Source organism: Oenanthe melanoleuca, chromosome Z (assembly GCF_029582105.1).
Source record: "Oenanthe melanoleuca isolate GR-GAL-2019-014 chromosome Z, OMel1.0, whole genome shotgun sequence".
Taxonomy (NCBI): domain Eukaryota; kingdom Metazoa; phylum Chordata; class Aves; order Passeriformes; family Muscicapidae; genus Oenanthe; species Oenanthe melanoleuca.
The window spans coordinates 53,556,887-53,570,696 of NC_079362.1; the positions used below are offsets into that span (position 1 = coordinate 53,556,887).

The 13,810-nt window shown below is 37.4% G+C and overlaps 1 protein-coding gene across 1 annotated transcript in view; it reads right to left on the minus strand.

Moving 5' to 3' along the window:
* Positions 1 to 869: 869 nt before the first annotated feature.
* TBCA (tubulin folding cofactor A) overlaps positions 870 to 13,810 on the minus strand; it is a 28,606-nt gene continuing 15,665 nt past the window's right edge. The window contains exons 2-4 of the mRNA XM_056514719.1: positions 11,887 to 11,992; positions 4,740 to 4,826; positions 870 to 2,018 (exon numbers count right to left, since the gene is read on the minus strand). Coding sequence (XP_056370694.1) covers positions 1,938 to 2,018; positions 4,740 to 4,826; positions 11,887 to 11,992 — 274 coding nt within the window. The 3' untranslated portion in view covers positions 870 to 1,937. The remainder of the gene's footprint in view (positions 2,019 to 4,739; positions 4,827 to 11,886; positions 11,993 to 13,810) is intronic.

Genomic DNA, 13,810 nt, shown 5'->3' on the forward strand with positions numbered 1-13,810 from the left:
ATGCTCATTTTTAGAGAATTTAGTGGTAGGGCAGAGTATCATCCTGGTTCATGATGCAGTAGTAGGGAGCTAGGAAATGGCTTGGACAGAGATGTTTTACACAAACTTGAGAAACACTCACCCTAAAAACTAGTGCACCAAGAAACTTTTCCTGGGGCTTATGTGGTAATTAAGGGCCATGTGACTTTCATTCTAAATGCCAGCTTAAGCCATATGACAATGCTACTTGCCTTCAGTCACTATAGGTCACACCTGTTTAGCTTTCATGTGCATTTGTGGTACTCGGCAACTGCACATCATTTTTCCACAAGTTTGTTTTGTTTTGTTTTCCACAAGTGTGTATTCTTTCTTCTGAAGAAGCATTTTTTATTTTAAACCCTGCTTTTTACCCAGCAGACTTGGCATCTCCCTACACTTCCTTTTCAGCTCAGCATTTATTTACCACACTCCACTCAATGGCTGCACGCAGCCTCATGCTGCAGTCTGTCAGCTGAGACACACAATCTGCTTTGTGCACTCCAGCCACCTTTCCCAGTGAGGGCCCATAGAAGAAACTGGGTGAAATGATGTTTTCCTCAACAGCAGTTCATGTGCTGTGACCCAGGCAGTGTCTGCTTGGCAGTTCCATGTCTAGAACCCAATGCTGGTAAGATATGCATGTTCTCTTACAGAACTGTACTGTCAAAACAGGTTTCATCTCTGAGCCCTCTATGCTGCTGGTCTGGGGTCACTTCAAAAGTAAATCACTCTGATTCAATCAGCAATCTTTTGGTATTCAGAGCAGTGCTTAAGAGTTATGGACAAGTAGACATTACTCTAAATGTGCTTAAGGTACATAAGTAAGTACTGAAACAGCAGTTTACTCAAACTCAGGCAAATTAACAAAGAATTTTATTGAGTATTCAATTTAGCACCACACAAAAGGTACACTGTGCTTTGTGTTGCCTTTAAGAAACATGCCAGAACACTTTCAAACTAGAAAAACTAATGTAAAAAGCTTTCTTTTTTATCAACAGAACTTACTACTTGCTTTAGAGAAGCTACTCTGAAAAAAACACAGCTTTTGTACATAATGTTTTAATGGTCTTCCAGGCAGACTAAGTGTTGTTGCCTTCCCCATTAGCTCCCATTAGCTCTCTTTCATGTCCTGGGGTTTGAACTTTGTTAAAAAAAAAATCACTTAGGCCAAGGTGCTTTCAAGAAAAGCTTTCAGTCCAGAACTCTTAGTAGCAGATGCAACTCACAGTATATTAGTCACCTGCTAAATTCTATTTGCTGAAAAGTACAAGAATTTTGATCCATGGAAGTTGTATGAATTGGGCTCTACAACTCAGTGCCGTGCACACTGACAAAGATCCGGAGTCAGCTTTTGTCTTGGAATCAAAGATAAACAAGGAGTACATACTTGATAAAGCTACAGAAAATCGCACCATAGAAAAAAGGTGACTGGAAAGGGTTATTTGGTCTACCTTCTCTTTCAGTACAAATTTTTATGCTGTAATGGCTTGAAATTATTTCAAACATAAGGTGCTTCTAAAGCCCATGTCAGGGCATCAGAACTAGGTGGAACCTTTCCAACCTAAACCATTCTATAATGCTGTTTCATTCTAAAGTATTTAGTGGTCCCTCACAAAGCCAAATTTTATTTCTTAGTCTGAACTGTTCAGATTTAAGTTCTCTGTATTAACTATTAACACTTACTTTAAATGGGCTTTTTTTTAATTGAGGTGAACTGGAAATATATCTATTTTTTGCCTAAATATGGAATACACCAATATTTCAGAACATTCTTTATTTGATGCACCTTGCAGTTGAGAGAAAGCTCAGTTTGCATAAAGGGAACTTTAGCAAGTCAACAATAGTAGTAGAGCCATAATCAAATGAAACTGTGGAATGGACCCCGTGCTAATGCATATAAAGAGAGAACTGGAAAACAGCTAGGCTTCCAGCTTCACTGACTCCAGTATGGAACGTGCTTCTTTATACTCTTCAGCTTCTTCCAATTCTTTTTCATTTTCCTGCAATCAAAAAAACCATTTTTGAGTACTCTGAAAATAACTGTTGTGGGATTAAATTTAAGAAGGTAAAAAAACTGCTAACAAACAAGGGGAAGGCTGAGGTACTCAACAATGTTTTTGTCTTACTGGCAGCTTCTTCCTACACCTCTCAAGTGGATGGACGACAAAACAGGGTCTGGGAGAGAAAGTCCCTCTCACTGTAAGTAAAGATCGGGTTCATGACAACCTGAGGAACCCGAATGTACCTAAGTCTATGGCACCTGACCAGATGCTTCCCTGAGTCCTGAGGGAATTGACTGACGCAGCTGCCATGCTCTTCTCTATGACATTTGAAAAGTCATGGCAGTCAGGTGAAGTCCTTAAAGACCGCAAAAAGGGAATTGCCATTGTGGACTATATGGTTCCCCACAATATCCTTCCCTCTAAATTGGAGAGATGGGGGGATTTGATGGGTGAACTCTTCACTAGACAAGGAACTGGCTGGATGGTCACAGCCAGAGAACTGGTCAATGACTCAATGTTTGGATGGACAGTTCTCTGGGGGTCTGTACGGTGACCAGTGTTATTTAATATCTTCATTAATGACAAAGAAAGTAAGATCTGTAAATGTGCAGATAACACCAAGCTGAGTAGCTCAGCTGGTGCACCTGAGAGATAGGATGCTATCCAGAGGGACCTGGACAAGCTTGAGAAGTGGGCCCATGGAAAACTTGTATGTTTTAACAATGTCAGGTGCAAGGTGCTGCACCAGGGTCAGAGCACCCTGGTACCAGCACAGGCTGGGGATGGACAGATCAGAGCAGCCCTGCCCACAAGGACTTGGGGGTGCTGGTGGGTGAGAGGCTGGACATGCCCCAGCCATGGGCACTGCCAGCCCAGAGAGCCAAACGTGTGCTGGGTGCATCCAGAGCAGAGTGGGCAGCAGGGCAGGGAGGGGATTCTGCCCCTCTGCTCTGCTCTGCTGAGACCCCACCTGCAGTGCTGCACCCAGCTCTGGGGTCCCAGCACAGGAACAACATGGACCTGCTGGAGAGAGGCCAGAGGAGGCCACCAACATGATCAGGGGCATGGAGCACCTCCCTTTTTGGACAGGCTGAGAGTTGGGTTTGTTCAGCCTGGAGAACAGAAGGCTCTGGGCAGCCCTCACAGCAGCCTTTCAGTACTTACTGGAGGCCTACAAAAAAGATTGGGACAGATATGTTAGCAGGGCCTGTTGTGACAGGATAAGTGGTGATGGTTTTAAACTAAAAGATAATAGATTCAGACTAGATATAAAGAAGTTTTTTACGGTGAGGGTGGTAAAGAACTTGGACAGGTTACCCAGAGAGGTGGTAGGTGCCACATCCATGTAAATACTCAATGTCAGGCTGGATGGGGCTCTAAGCAACCTGATTTAGTTAGAAGATGGTCCTAGTCATTGCAAGGGAGTTGGAACAGATGATCTTTGAAAGTTCATTCCAACCCAAACCATTCTATGAAATGAGGAATACATCATCTTTGAGAACACTCTATGTTACTCAAACCACAGGTAAATTCTTTTGTCCAGCTTAAGGTCCCAGAAAGTGGCTGTCATGTGCAAGTGTATTTGACCTATGCATACCTTTATTTGATGGTGTTAAACATTTAAAACCAAGGGACCAGTAACAACAAACTTTTGACCAAAAGTACTCTTAGAAAAATGCCTAAGTAGACTGACAATTGAAAAACACACTAGGATACAGTAAATTTTTTATAAATGCATTGAAGGTGAGCTAAGTACAGGAAGCAATACATTCCAAATTCTTAACAACAATAGTAACTGCCCCCATTCCTTAAGTTTGCATACATATGAATCAATAGCACCATTTCTGCATGCCACTGGAATTTAGACTAACAGTTCAGTAACTAGTTGAATGACAAAAAGACCCTAAATCTTGCCTTGTAGTGACCATTTATTTTGGCAAACTACCAAACTGCCTCAGGTAGAGGCAGACTACCTGAGATTAGGATACCTTGACTTTTCCATTAAAAAAGTATTTGCATTTTAGCCATCACTGTATCTGGGACATAATTTAGGGTGTATATTTTTAACCTCACAATACCATTTATTGTGCATCAACATGTGTAGCTGAATTCTTGATGAGAAGGCAGCTTTTAAAATAAGCATTATCATCTCCAAACGTAGTATAGGTTCAGGGAATCTATCTGTACAACAAACTCTTTATTCCCAAATGTAATTGTATCTTAAAAAACAGGGCAGTACTGCTCTAATAAATACTAATAAAACATTAAGCAATACTCAGCAAGGACTCCTCTGACTTGTCCATAGCAAAATAAGAGCAGTAACCAAAGTATTTTGACAATTTCAGTTCCCTACAAGCATATTATATACATTTATACTGTCTACAAAACCTTAAATAGGTGAACTGATTTTTCTGATGGTGGAACTAGCACAGGAGTTCTGAGTCCATTTTCACAGTCTAGGATAAGTGTATATGTTCAGTGTACATTCTGTTAAAGACAGCTTCTAACAAATACAGTCTCCACAGACTGAAGACCAAGTCTGCAAAGACCGTTATCTAAAGCAAAATACTGTCTTATAGGGTATCTTATAGGATGCTGTTCTTGGCACCTACAGAAACTAATTCTTTAATCCAGTTTTTACTTGCTGCAGTTGTTCATCCAAGTGCACCTAGGAACTGCAGCACTTCTTGGTCAGTTGAGGTGTGATGCAATACTCACTAGTAGTTGAGTAAGCTCTGCATGAGCAACTTCTAGTCTGCGCTGGCAGTCCGGAATCATCATTCGTGATTCTTGTAAGATCTCAACCTGTGAAAATCAGAAGCCAATGAGATTAGAGTATATTCCAGATAGAAACATTATCTTTTAGGGTAAGTTTTTACTCTGAAAAATCAGCAATGTAGTAATTATCTAGGAACTTAAGAGGCAGTTGCCCCTATTTTCTGAACAGGCTTCTTTTCTTAAAAGACACTCAGTGTAATTGCTTAAAACTCTGTTCATTTATAGGACATTTCCATTTACTCTGTGCTTAGCTGAATATCAAGTATTAAGTGCAAGACAGTATTTAGAATAATCTTTCCCTTTGGCAAAAAGTACAGCTTAGTAAGGTTTTCAGGTTTTCATTTGTTAAAAAGTCTATTTAAAACAAACTTTCTCCTGCTGTCATGAAGCAGCTTCATCCAAAAGGGGATCAGCTGGTTATATAAATATCTCCTGCATCTTCTGGGTAATAAAGAAAAAGAATGTTCAGATAATACCCCATAGAGATAATTACTGCATGAAAAAAGTTATTGAGTTATTGATCACATTTTGTGCAGACTGCAGGAGGCTCTGACTGAAAGACAAAGGTAAAGAAAAATGAAAAGCAAAGACCAGCAGGCTCATATTTTTGATGCTTATCATGCATAAAAAGTTATTACATATCCTTGTGCTTCATTTTAGGAGAAAGATTATTCTCACCATGCACTTCGAACAAAATTACTAAACTGGCACCCCACTGAATCTGAAAATCCTGCCACCTTCAAAGAAAACATCATCAGTTTTAAGAAAGGGAGCATTTATTTTGGGGAGCATTTCTGAATCGAAACACTAAACACTGAGAAGAAAAGATGTACGGAGCTGTTCAGTAATATTAAATCTATTCAGAAATGAAAATCTGTTAGGTGTTTAGATATCAAACATCTCTGTTCAGGATAACCTGCAACAGAAAGTCTTCCCTTTAAATGGCTTATTTCTGTTGTCATTCTTATGTTGTATTGTCCTGCTAGTGTTAGATCCGCTGCACCAAAAGATCATAGTAAAAGGGATGTTAAGCTGAAGCTAAGAATGTGTTTATGTATTTAGGAAGGCTTTATGTAATAAGTTATTATCATCAAGTGTTTAAGTGTCATTTAGTCCATTTGCTTTTGAAAGAAAAAACTTTAGTTTCTAATTTTACACTTCGATTAGTCAATGTAACACCCATAGAATGAAGTGTACCATAAACTGCTTGAGATGATGCCTTTTGCTTTATGTAGTAGAATACCTAGAGGAGTGAGAATATCCAATAATTACTTCCTTGCACCACAGAGACACTAAATATTTGTTTGTTGTAAAGCTGGCAGATAATATGAAATTAGTAGCTTATTTGATATGTGCCGCTAGACAAGTGACATGGGAAGGCCCTTGTAAATTTAGAATCTATAGTCCTGCCTGCTGTAAGAAATTAGGAAGTCTACTCAAATAATTCTATTCAAAAGAACATCTGACTGATTTCCAAAGGGTTATCCAAGTTTTATTTACATATGCCAGTGGTGAAATAATGAATAAAAATCAGAAGGACGATAAATCCTAGAACTATATTCAGTAGGTGCAAACAGCTGGAGACTAGAACAGGAATTTTGTGGAATCATTATTATTTAACTTCTGCATAAACTGCTTTCTTTTCAAGTAATGCTGATAACCCCAGATAAGACGATTTACTTTTACAAATATACATAGTGAAGTTGAAAGTTCAAATAATTATATAAGCTTTATGGTTGGATTTTTAAAAGTGTTTGCTCTCCAAACATTCTGCCCAACTTTCAGACAGAACTGTAATGCTGACAAGTACGATAGCCACTCAAACTCCAATGCCAGGCATTGCAGCCATTTCCATCCCTGTGACATGCAATGCAGCTACTCAAATTCCACTGACCAGACCAGAGGAATTCCGGCTCCAGCTAAGGACTACTGTTTAACCCCAGCCAGCAACTAAGTACCAGCCAACAGCTCACTTGCTCCTGCCCCCAAGTCTAAAAGGGAGAAGATAATAGGAAGAAAAAGTAAATCTTGCGGATTGAGGTAAGTACAATTTAGCAGCTTTTAAAAATGCAGTAATAATAATGAGGGAGGGAGAGATATCAGGTTTTATCAGGTATCAGCTTCAAAAAAACAGAAGCAGAGTATGTTGATTTGGGTTTTTTTCCCAACTGACCCACATCTAACCAAGAGTTCAGAGATATGCATATCCACAAATAATTTGAAAGCAACAACAACAAAAAAATTCCCCCCAAAACCCCAAACAAAGTCCATAGGACTCTCCTTGCTTTTAGAAGGATATGCTGATACTACTGGGTCACAGGGTGTAATGGCAGCATTGTTTCATGTGACAAGAGTGCCATTCTGAACAGAAGAGATGGGCTAAAAACCATGACAAATGAAAATGAGTCATATATGTACCAATTATAGACACAAAAAATGAATATACAGTCTAGCTTTTAAATACTGTCACACAATCACTTGCTCATTTTCTGTTGCACAGATAATCCTAACAGTTTGGATCCACTCAAAGATGGTAGAGATAAGGAAAAGACATGCAGATAACTGTTTGCTAAAACAAGTGCTACTGGTTTGAACTACTTTTCCTCAAAAAGTCTTGGAATCCATTGACTAATTACAGCCATATCTGGTGGAAGGACAGGGACCTGAAAGAGAAAAAGTAATCTCCAAGTATCACAAAGGTTCCAAAATTTAGTAATTCCCCCTAAGTAAGATTAGTAGCACACAATAAATAATCATGCTAAGGCTACTGGTTGGCTAATCCATATTTGTAATATGTAAATTTACCATTGCAGTACTCCTCATCTCAGTAGGAAACAGGAGTAGTATCAGGACTGGGCCTTGGTAATAGCAATGTGCTCAGCCAGGATTGTGGTATAGGGATATAGGGAGTGCAGCACAGACAGTGTAGGAAGAAGTTGGGCATAGGGAAGAACTCAAAGGAGATACAGCATTAAGGTGAATTTGGACAGAAAAAAAACCCCCACAAGTGTACACAAGAATTGTAGGAAACACAGCTTTATGAGTTCTACTTCATTTCAGGCCCAAAAGAAGCTTGAACTATCTACAAATACAGTATATAACAGCACACTTGCTGCAGGCAAATTGTCAAACACATTTATCATAAGACTCCTGAAGGACCTTGAAGGAAAGCTTAAAAAAACAGACAACTGTTTTGTTTCTACAGTACTTGAGTGCTTCAAGAAATGGTCAAGTGTCAACAAGAAACCACCTACCACTTCTACCATGAAAACTGATGGAGAAGGAGAAAATCCTCTAGATGTAATACCTTGGTATTTCAAATGAGTTTTCTTTGCAGCTTCTCTTGGGTAAGATCTAATCCTGTTTCTTCTAAAGCAGGATCACCTTAGGACATTGAAGACATAAAGTCTGGAACCCAAAAGGTACTTATATTTGCTTAGATAAGAAGGAAAACACTCTTAGGAAAAGAAGAAGGGGAAAAGAAGCATCACAGTAATGCTTTTTCACAATTTGGTTTCTTTCATAAAGTTTGAATGCATCTTTAATACGAGGTCTGTGTTAGGAGTACTAACTTGTACTTGGTCCAGAGAATTCCAACTTGCTGGCTTTTCAGTAAACAAACCATGTTTGTTAATGATACTGTCAAAATATGTAAGGAGAAGCATTAGGTCTTCACTTGCATTTCTACTACCTCTTTAATAAGCATCTAGAGCTAGAATTCATACTATTAAACAAAGATCATCTATTCTTAGGGGGCAGAAAAATTAATTATGCAAATAATGAGACTTATGTGAAACTGTACATTTAATCTAATCTTAGTCAATCTGTGAGAAGAATGAAGCTATGAACCAATCAGGTGAGAGCTAAGAATGTAAAAAGCCAATTAAACTAACCAGAATATTTCTTTGAGGCTAAACAGATAATTAAAAAGTTCTAAAACATTACAATCTTTCTTTCAGCAACAAGTCCTGCAGTAGCAAGATCAACAGCAAATTACCATCTTTCACATTATATTCCAAAATAGTAAATAGTTTCCAAAGGCAAAGGAGTCCTTTTAGCTGTTTCAGAAGGCAGTCTTTCACTCAACAAAGCAAAAGAAATATTGCAGTTTTCACAAATACTTGAAAAAATCTGTGTACTAGCAATACGTACTTTATATACTCTTATGTACTTTTTGACACACAGAGATTAAATTCTATGTTAAATCCACTGGATTTTTAATTCATCCAGAAATGACATTACTCAAGAAGCAACTTCAAACTGTAGAATTACATTAAAAAAACTGAAAATTTAACACTTCTCAGTAAAAATGTTGCCAGTTAGCAAAACCACCAGAGTATATCTACAATCCCAGACTGAGAAAACATGGAGTAGATACCTTGCTTTTCCCCTGATCACAAGTCTCAAGACAAAAGCATGAGCAGTGAAAGGATGTTTACAGATGAACAATCATATAACCACAGAAATACAGAAAGCTACAGGTTTCTACCATTAGACTGCACTCAAATGATACCGTGTGAAAATTTTCTAATTAAGTAGTATTATGAAGTTCTGTGGGAAGTGTTCATGCATTGAGAATTGTTGCAACTGTGTAGAAACCAAGACTCCATTAAGACAAAATCTACAGAGAGGTGGAACTACACCATTTCTTGCTACCCAGAGAAACTATCAGCAGAATTTGCACCTGGTGGGATAAATCACAAGTATTTTAATACTTATTACCACAACAAAGTCTTCTTGCACTCTACAATGGAATCTTCAAATTATAATTTTGGTCAGAATCTACCAGCATTGCAAGAAAACAGTCCTTTTTGTTTTTCTGGTAGTGAACCTGCCCCTCATTAAGTAAGTCTTTCTGGACAGTTCAGGTGAGGGCTAACATGTAACAACCACCAACCACTCCAGATGGTCACTAACTCGGCTAGAGAACGATTGAGTCCACTGGAACCATGAGTTGCCGCAATGCATAAGGAGTTAGGAGAAAAATACTGAGTCAAGCCCTGTTGTTCTACAAAGGGTCTGATCCCTCATTACAGACCAGACATACTTGAAAGACTATATATTCTGTGAGAATAGTATTGTTGACTTTAAAATGAAATTTTCCATATTCACTTTTGTTCGTAAAACTGTATGTTCTGAGTTGCAACTAGAAAGCTTAATGAAAACATACTACATCAAGAGAAAGTATTGTTTTTAAGCTTTTTAAGAATCTTTCCCTGAACTCTGGATTGGTTTGTGCATGTATATATATACATAAAGACACACACACACATCTATATATGACTTAGCCAATATCTCAGCTAAATCAGTAGTTAAAACTATTCTCCTAAGTCTCAAGTGACTGAATTTGTCCCTAACCCCTAAATGTTATTTTTCATTACCAAAGTAAAGACCGTAACTGTATTTAAAAGTTATGCACCCTAGAATAGGAATTAGAGATTATTAACTAGTAGCAATTCTTAAAATGTGTAACTACAGATATTTTTTCTGAAAAACATCTCAAAGTCTTCTATATCCAAAATACTGTTCTGAGCAAACTCTCCGGGTACTACATAACTTTCTTTTAAGTCTCCAAATTTTTAATAACCTAAAATATTAACTTCCAGAATGCAAAGTGCACTAAGTAAACAAGAAGTGAAGATGTCGTTGGAGGAACTGATTGCTTTCGAAGTGGATCAGGCAATTTCTGAATGAATCAAGACTATTTTCTGTGCAGGATTTTGTTATTGGTCTCTGAAAATACCTTCAAGTAGCATGTAACAATTTCAGCAGAAGTTCACAGCCATTGCTGCTTTTGACTTTCATGATATCTTGCAGGTTGCTGGGAAATACCATGATGCAGTCAAATAATCTGATGAATGGGAACACTAAAATAGGAATTCATTAGTTCTTGTTAGCACCAGATCTTCAGAAAGCTACTGTTTTGTAGATCTTCAAGTCTCATTCTGGTGAGGCAGAAGACAAGCCTGCTCTATAAATACAAATCTCTATTTGTATACAAGTTCTTTATTAGTATTTCATTCCCATGGCATAATGGAAGTAAGGTAGGACATAGACATATGAACTGAACCATGAATTTTATAAAAACAGTTGGTTTAGCTTTTTCTAAAATGGCCTTCTCCTATCTTTTGTTAGTTTTATATTTGAATTTCATTTAACCTATTCTCCCATTGTTTAAAAATAAAGACAACAGGATGCCAGAAGGTTATGTTTATGACTATTAAGTGAAAACAATTTTAGTTTACAGTTTTGATTTCTGTGAAGATTTGAGAGAAAGAATCTATGAAATACCTGGTGAAAAAACAAAGGTAACATAGTTGAAAGAATATGAAAACCTCAGTGAAACACAGATATCTCACACTTCTGCAGAGAATAAACACCTGTCTCCCAAACACAAACCTCCTTCTCATAAGCAGGAAATGTGACACTTTTTGTCCCAAAAGAGTATATACCAACTGTCTGCAACCACTATCCTTGTGGGAGACCTTCCAAGAAAAAATGTAATCATAATGTAATAGTGACACTAAACCACACTCTTGAGCAGACCAAAGTACAGCACGCCCCCTCCCAATCTACGACTTCACTACAGACTCCAGCGGCTCCGCAGCTGCAGCAGCCACTGCTCTCTTTCTCTGAGGTTTGTGATTTTACCAAAAGGACACTGGTGTACGTAAGAACTAAAGTTTACCCTTCATATTAACTATCAGGCATTCTCACTTTTCTATAACATTTGCAGTTAGCAGCAAGCACTTGGTTTACCTACACCCATCCAGACCTGTATTTACTACAGGTTCTTTGTGTTTCTGAGAAAAAGTTTGTGATGGTCTCATACAGTTAGTCAGTAACAGCCATCCTGACACAAAGTGCATACACATATATATGTGTATATATGTGTATATACACTATAATCCTTGTAAGTTAACACCTTAAAGAAATTTCTATGGCTTCTTTTTATAACAGGATTTTAGTATAATATTTATATAATATGAGGCTAGAATAAAGTACAGGAGATTCCTCTATCTAAAGATTACTATGATTAAATGAAAACAAATAAGCATTTTATAAAACAAATTCTAGGATCGTTTACCTGCTTCTTAATTCCATAATCATCACATGCTTCAGCTTTCATCTTCTCAATCTTTTCTTCTTGCTGTTTTGCTTCTTTTTCATACATAATTTTTTCTTTTGCCAGCCTGCAATTAACAACCAAGTGATTGTGTTAATTTTGTTCTATTACAGTAAAAAGTTACATCAGTGATAACAGCCCCACTCTCAAAAGTTACAGGCCTGGAAGATAATATGCAGTTTTATAAAAAAAGGCTTTTTACCACTGTGAAAAAAAAACTGTATCAAGGAAATTATTAATTTAGCTATAATATATACAGATAATTTTCTCCACTTATCTTGATGCTGGTTTGGGGGTCACAGAAAAAAGTAACCGTTCCATAACATATATTACAACAATTTTCTTTATTTCCTGTCTTTCCAAGGAAAAGGAATCCATGTTTTAATCCTAATAATGGAACCATACTTGGGAGCAGGATGCTTTTTGCTAACAAGCATAGATTCTAAAGTAATAAAAAAGTCAGAGAAATATTAATCTAGTCTATATGATGTCCTGCAGTACATTGCAATCTTGTTATCAAATTTTAGCATTAGTTGTTACTGCAATTTTGCTGTTGCATCTCCCACTTTATTACATGTACTCATTAGGTGTATGTTAGATTACGCAATACTAGATATGAAACAAAACATCTTTTCAGGATCTGCAAAATACTGGAACAATTTCTCTTCAGCTAGTTCAGAAGCAGAACAAACACTGGGATACTACTGCAGACCTGATATCATGCTAAAGAAAATCCTTCCCCAAACAAGAGTAAGATCAACCTACAGAAGATTGATTGAAGAGAATTTAACATCCAAAAGAAAATAATCAGATCCAAGAGGCAAAGAATATATTACACAATGAAAAGAGAATAAATAAAGGTGTAGTAGACAGATTTATGACCACATTTTTTGCATCAGTGCAAATTAATTCATAATTTGTCAGTTAAGTATACTAGGAGTGCTAAGGATGGGCAGAATGTTATTGGGGTGTCAAGAACCTCCGTGAACTGAAGCTGCCACAAAAGCACCACTGCAGTTATATGGCAAAAAAATATATACCCATTTTTTAAATAAATTTACTGATAATGCAACAGCCGGACCTCTCCCTGTTTTTAACAAGAGTTATTTGCTGAAATAGACCTAAGCCATGGCTCCACAGCAGTCATTCTAAGCTGGGCTGTAGCAACACACCTGACCTCGTCATGGAGTCACACAACCAGAAAGAGCCATCAGCCTTACAAAGCATCTTCAGCTGTGTGCAGAGAGCACTCTGGGTATTGACTAGGCTAATTTCTACAACTAAGGCAAGTACTAGCTTTGAGAAGTAGAACTGGAGAAAGACAGGAGCCTAATTACTAATAATAAAGACACTAAATGAGTGGCTGTAATTCCAACTACTGGAACTAGTTCCAGTATTCAGTATTCAGTAAATATTGATTTAAATAGAGGATGAGTTAATTGTTTGATCAAGGTTACCTGATTTAATTCCAGACAGTATTAGTTGCTTTGCTACTTTTAGGTTCCAAAAAAGTTCATTTTAATCAACCTGTGAGACAGATGACTTTTTCTGAATAAGAACAGCAAATTCCCTTGATGGGCAAGGGGAGAGGGATGACTGAAAAGTTTTTATAAGATTCACTTATGGAACTAAAGGCAACTTATATTGCTGAATGAAAACATTTTACACTATTTTAAATTTTAGCCAAAACAAAAGGTTCAATGCATGTTATTATTTGTATTTTCACATTCACTTCTCCTATGAACACTAACTTTTCAAACTGACTGTTCCCTCAAGTTTGCATACTTTCATCAAACAGGGAAAGACTGCATGTTCTCAGTTAGTTTAGAACTAACTTGAACTTTTGACTACCTTTCTCACATCTGGATACTTAAGAATTGCGTCT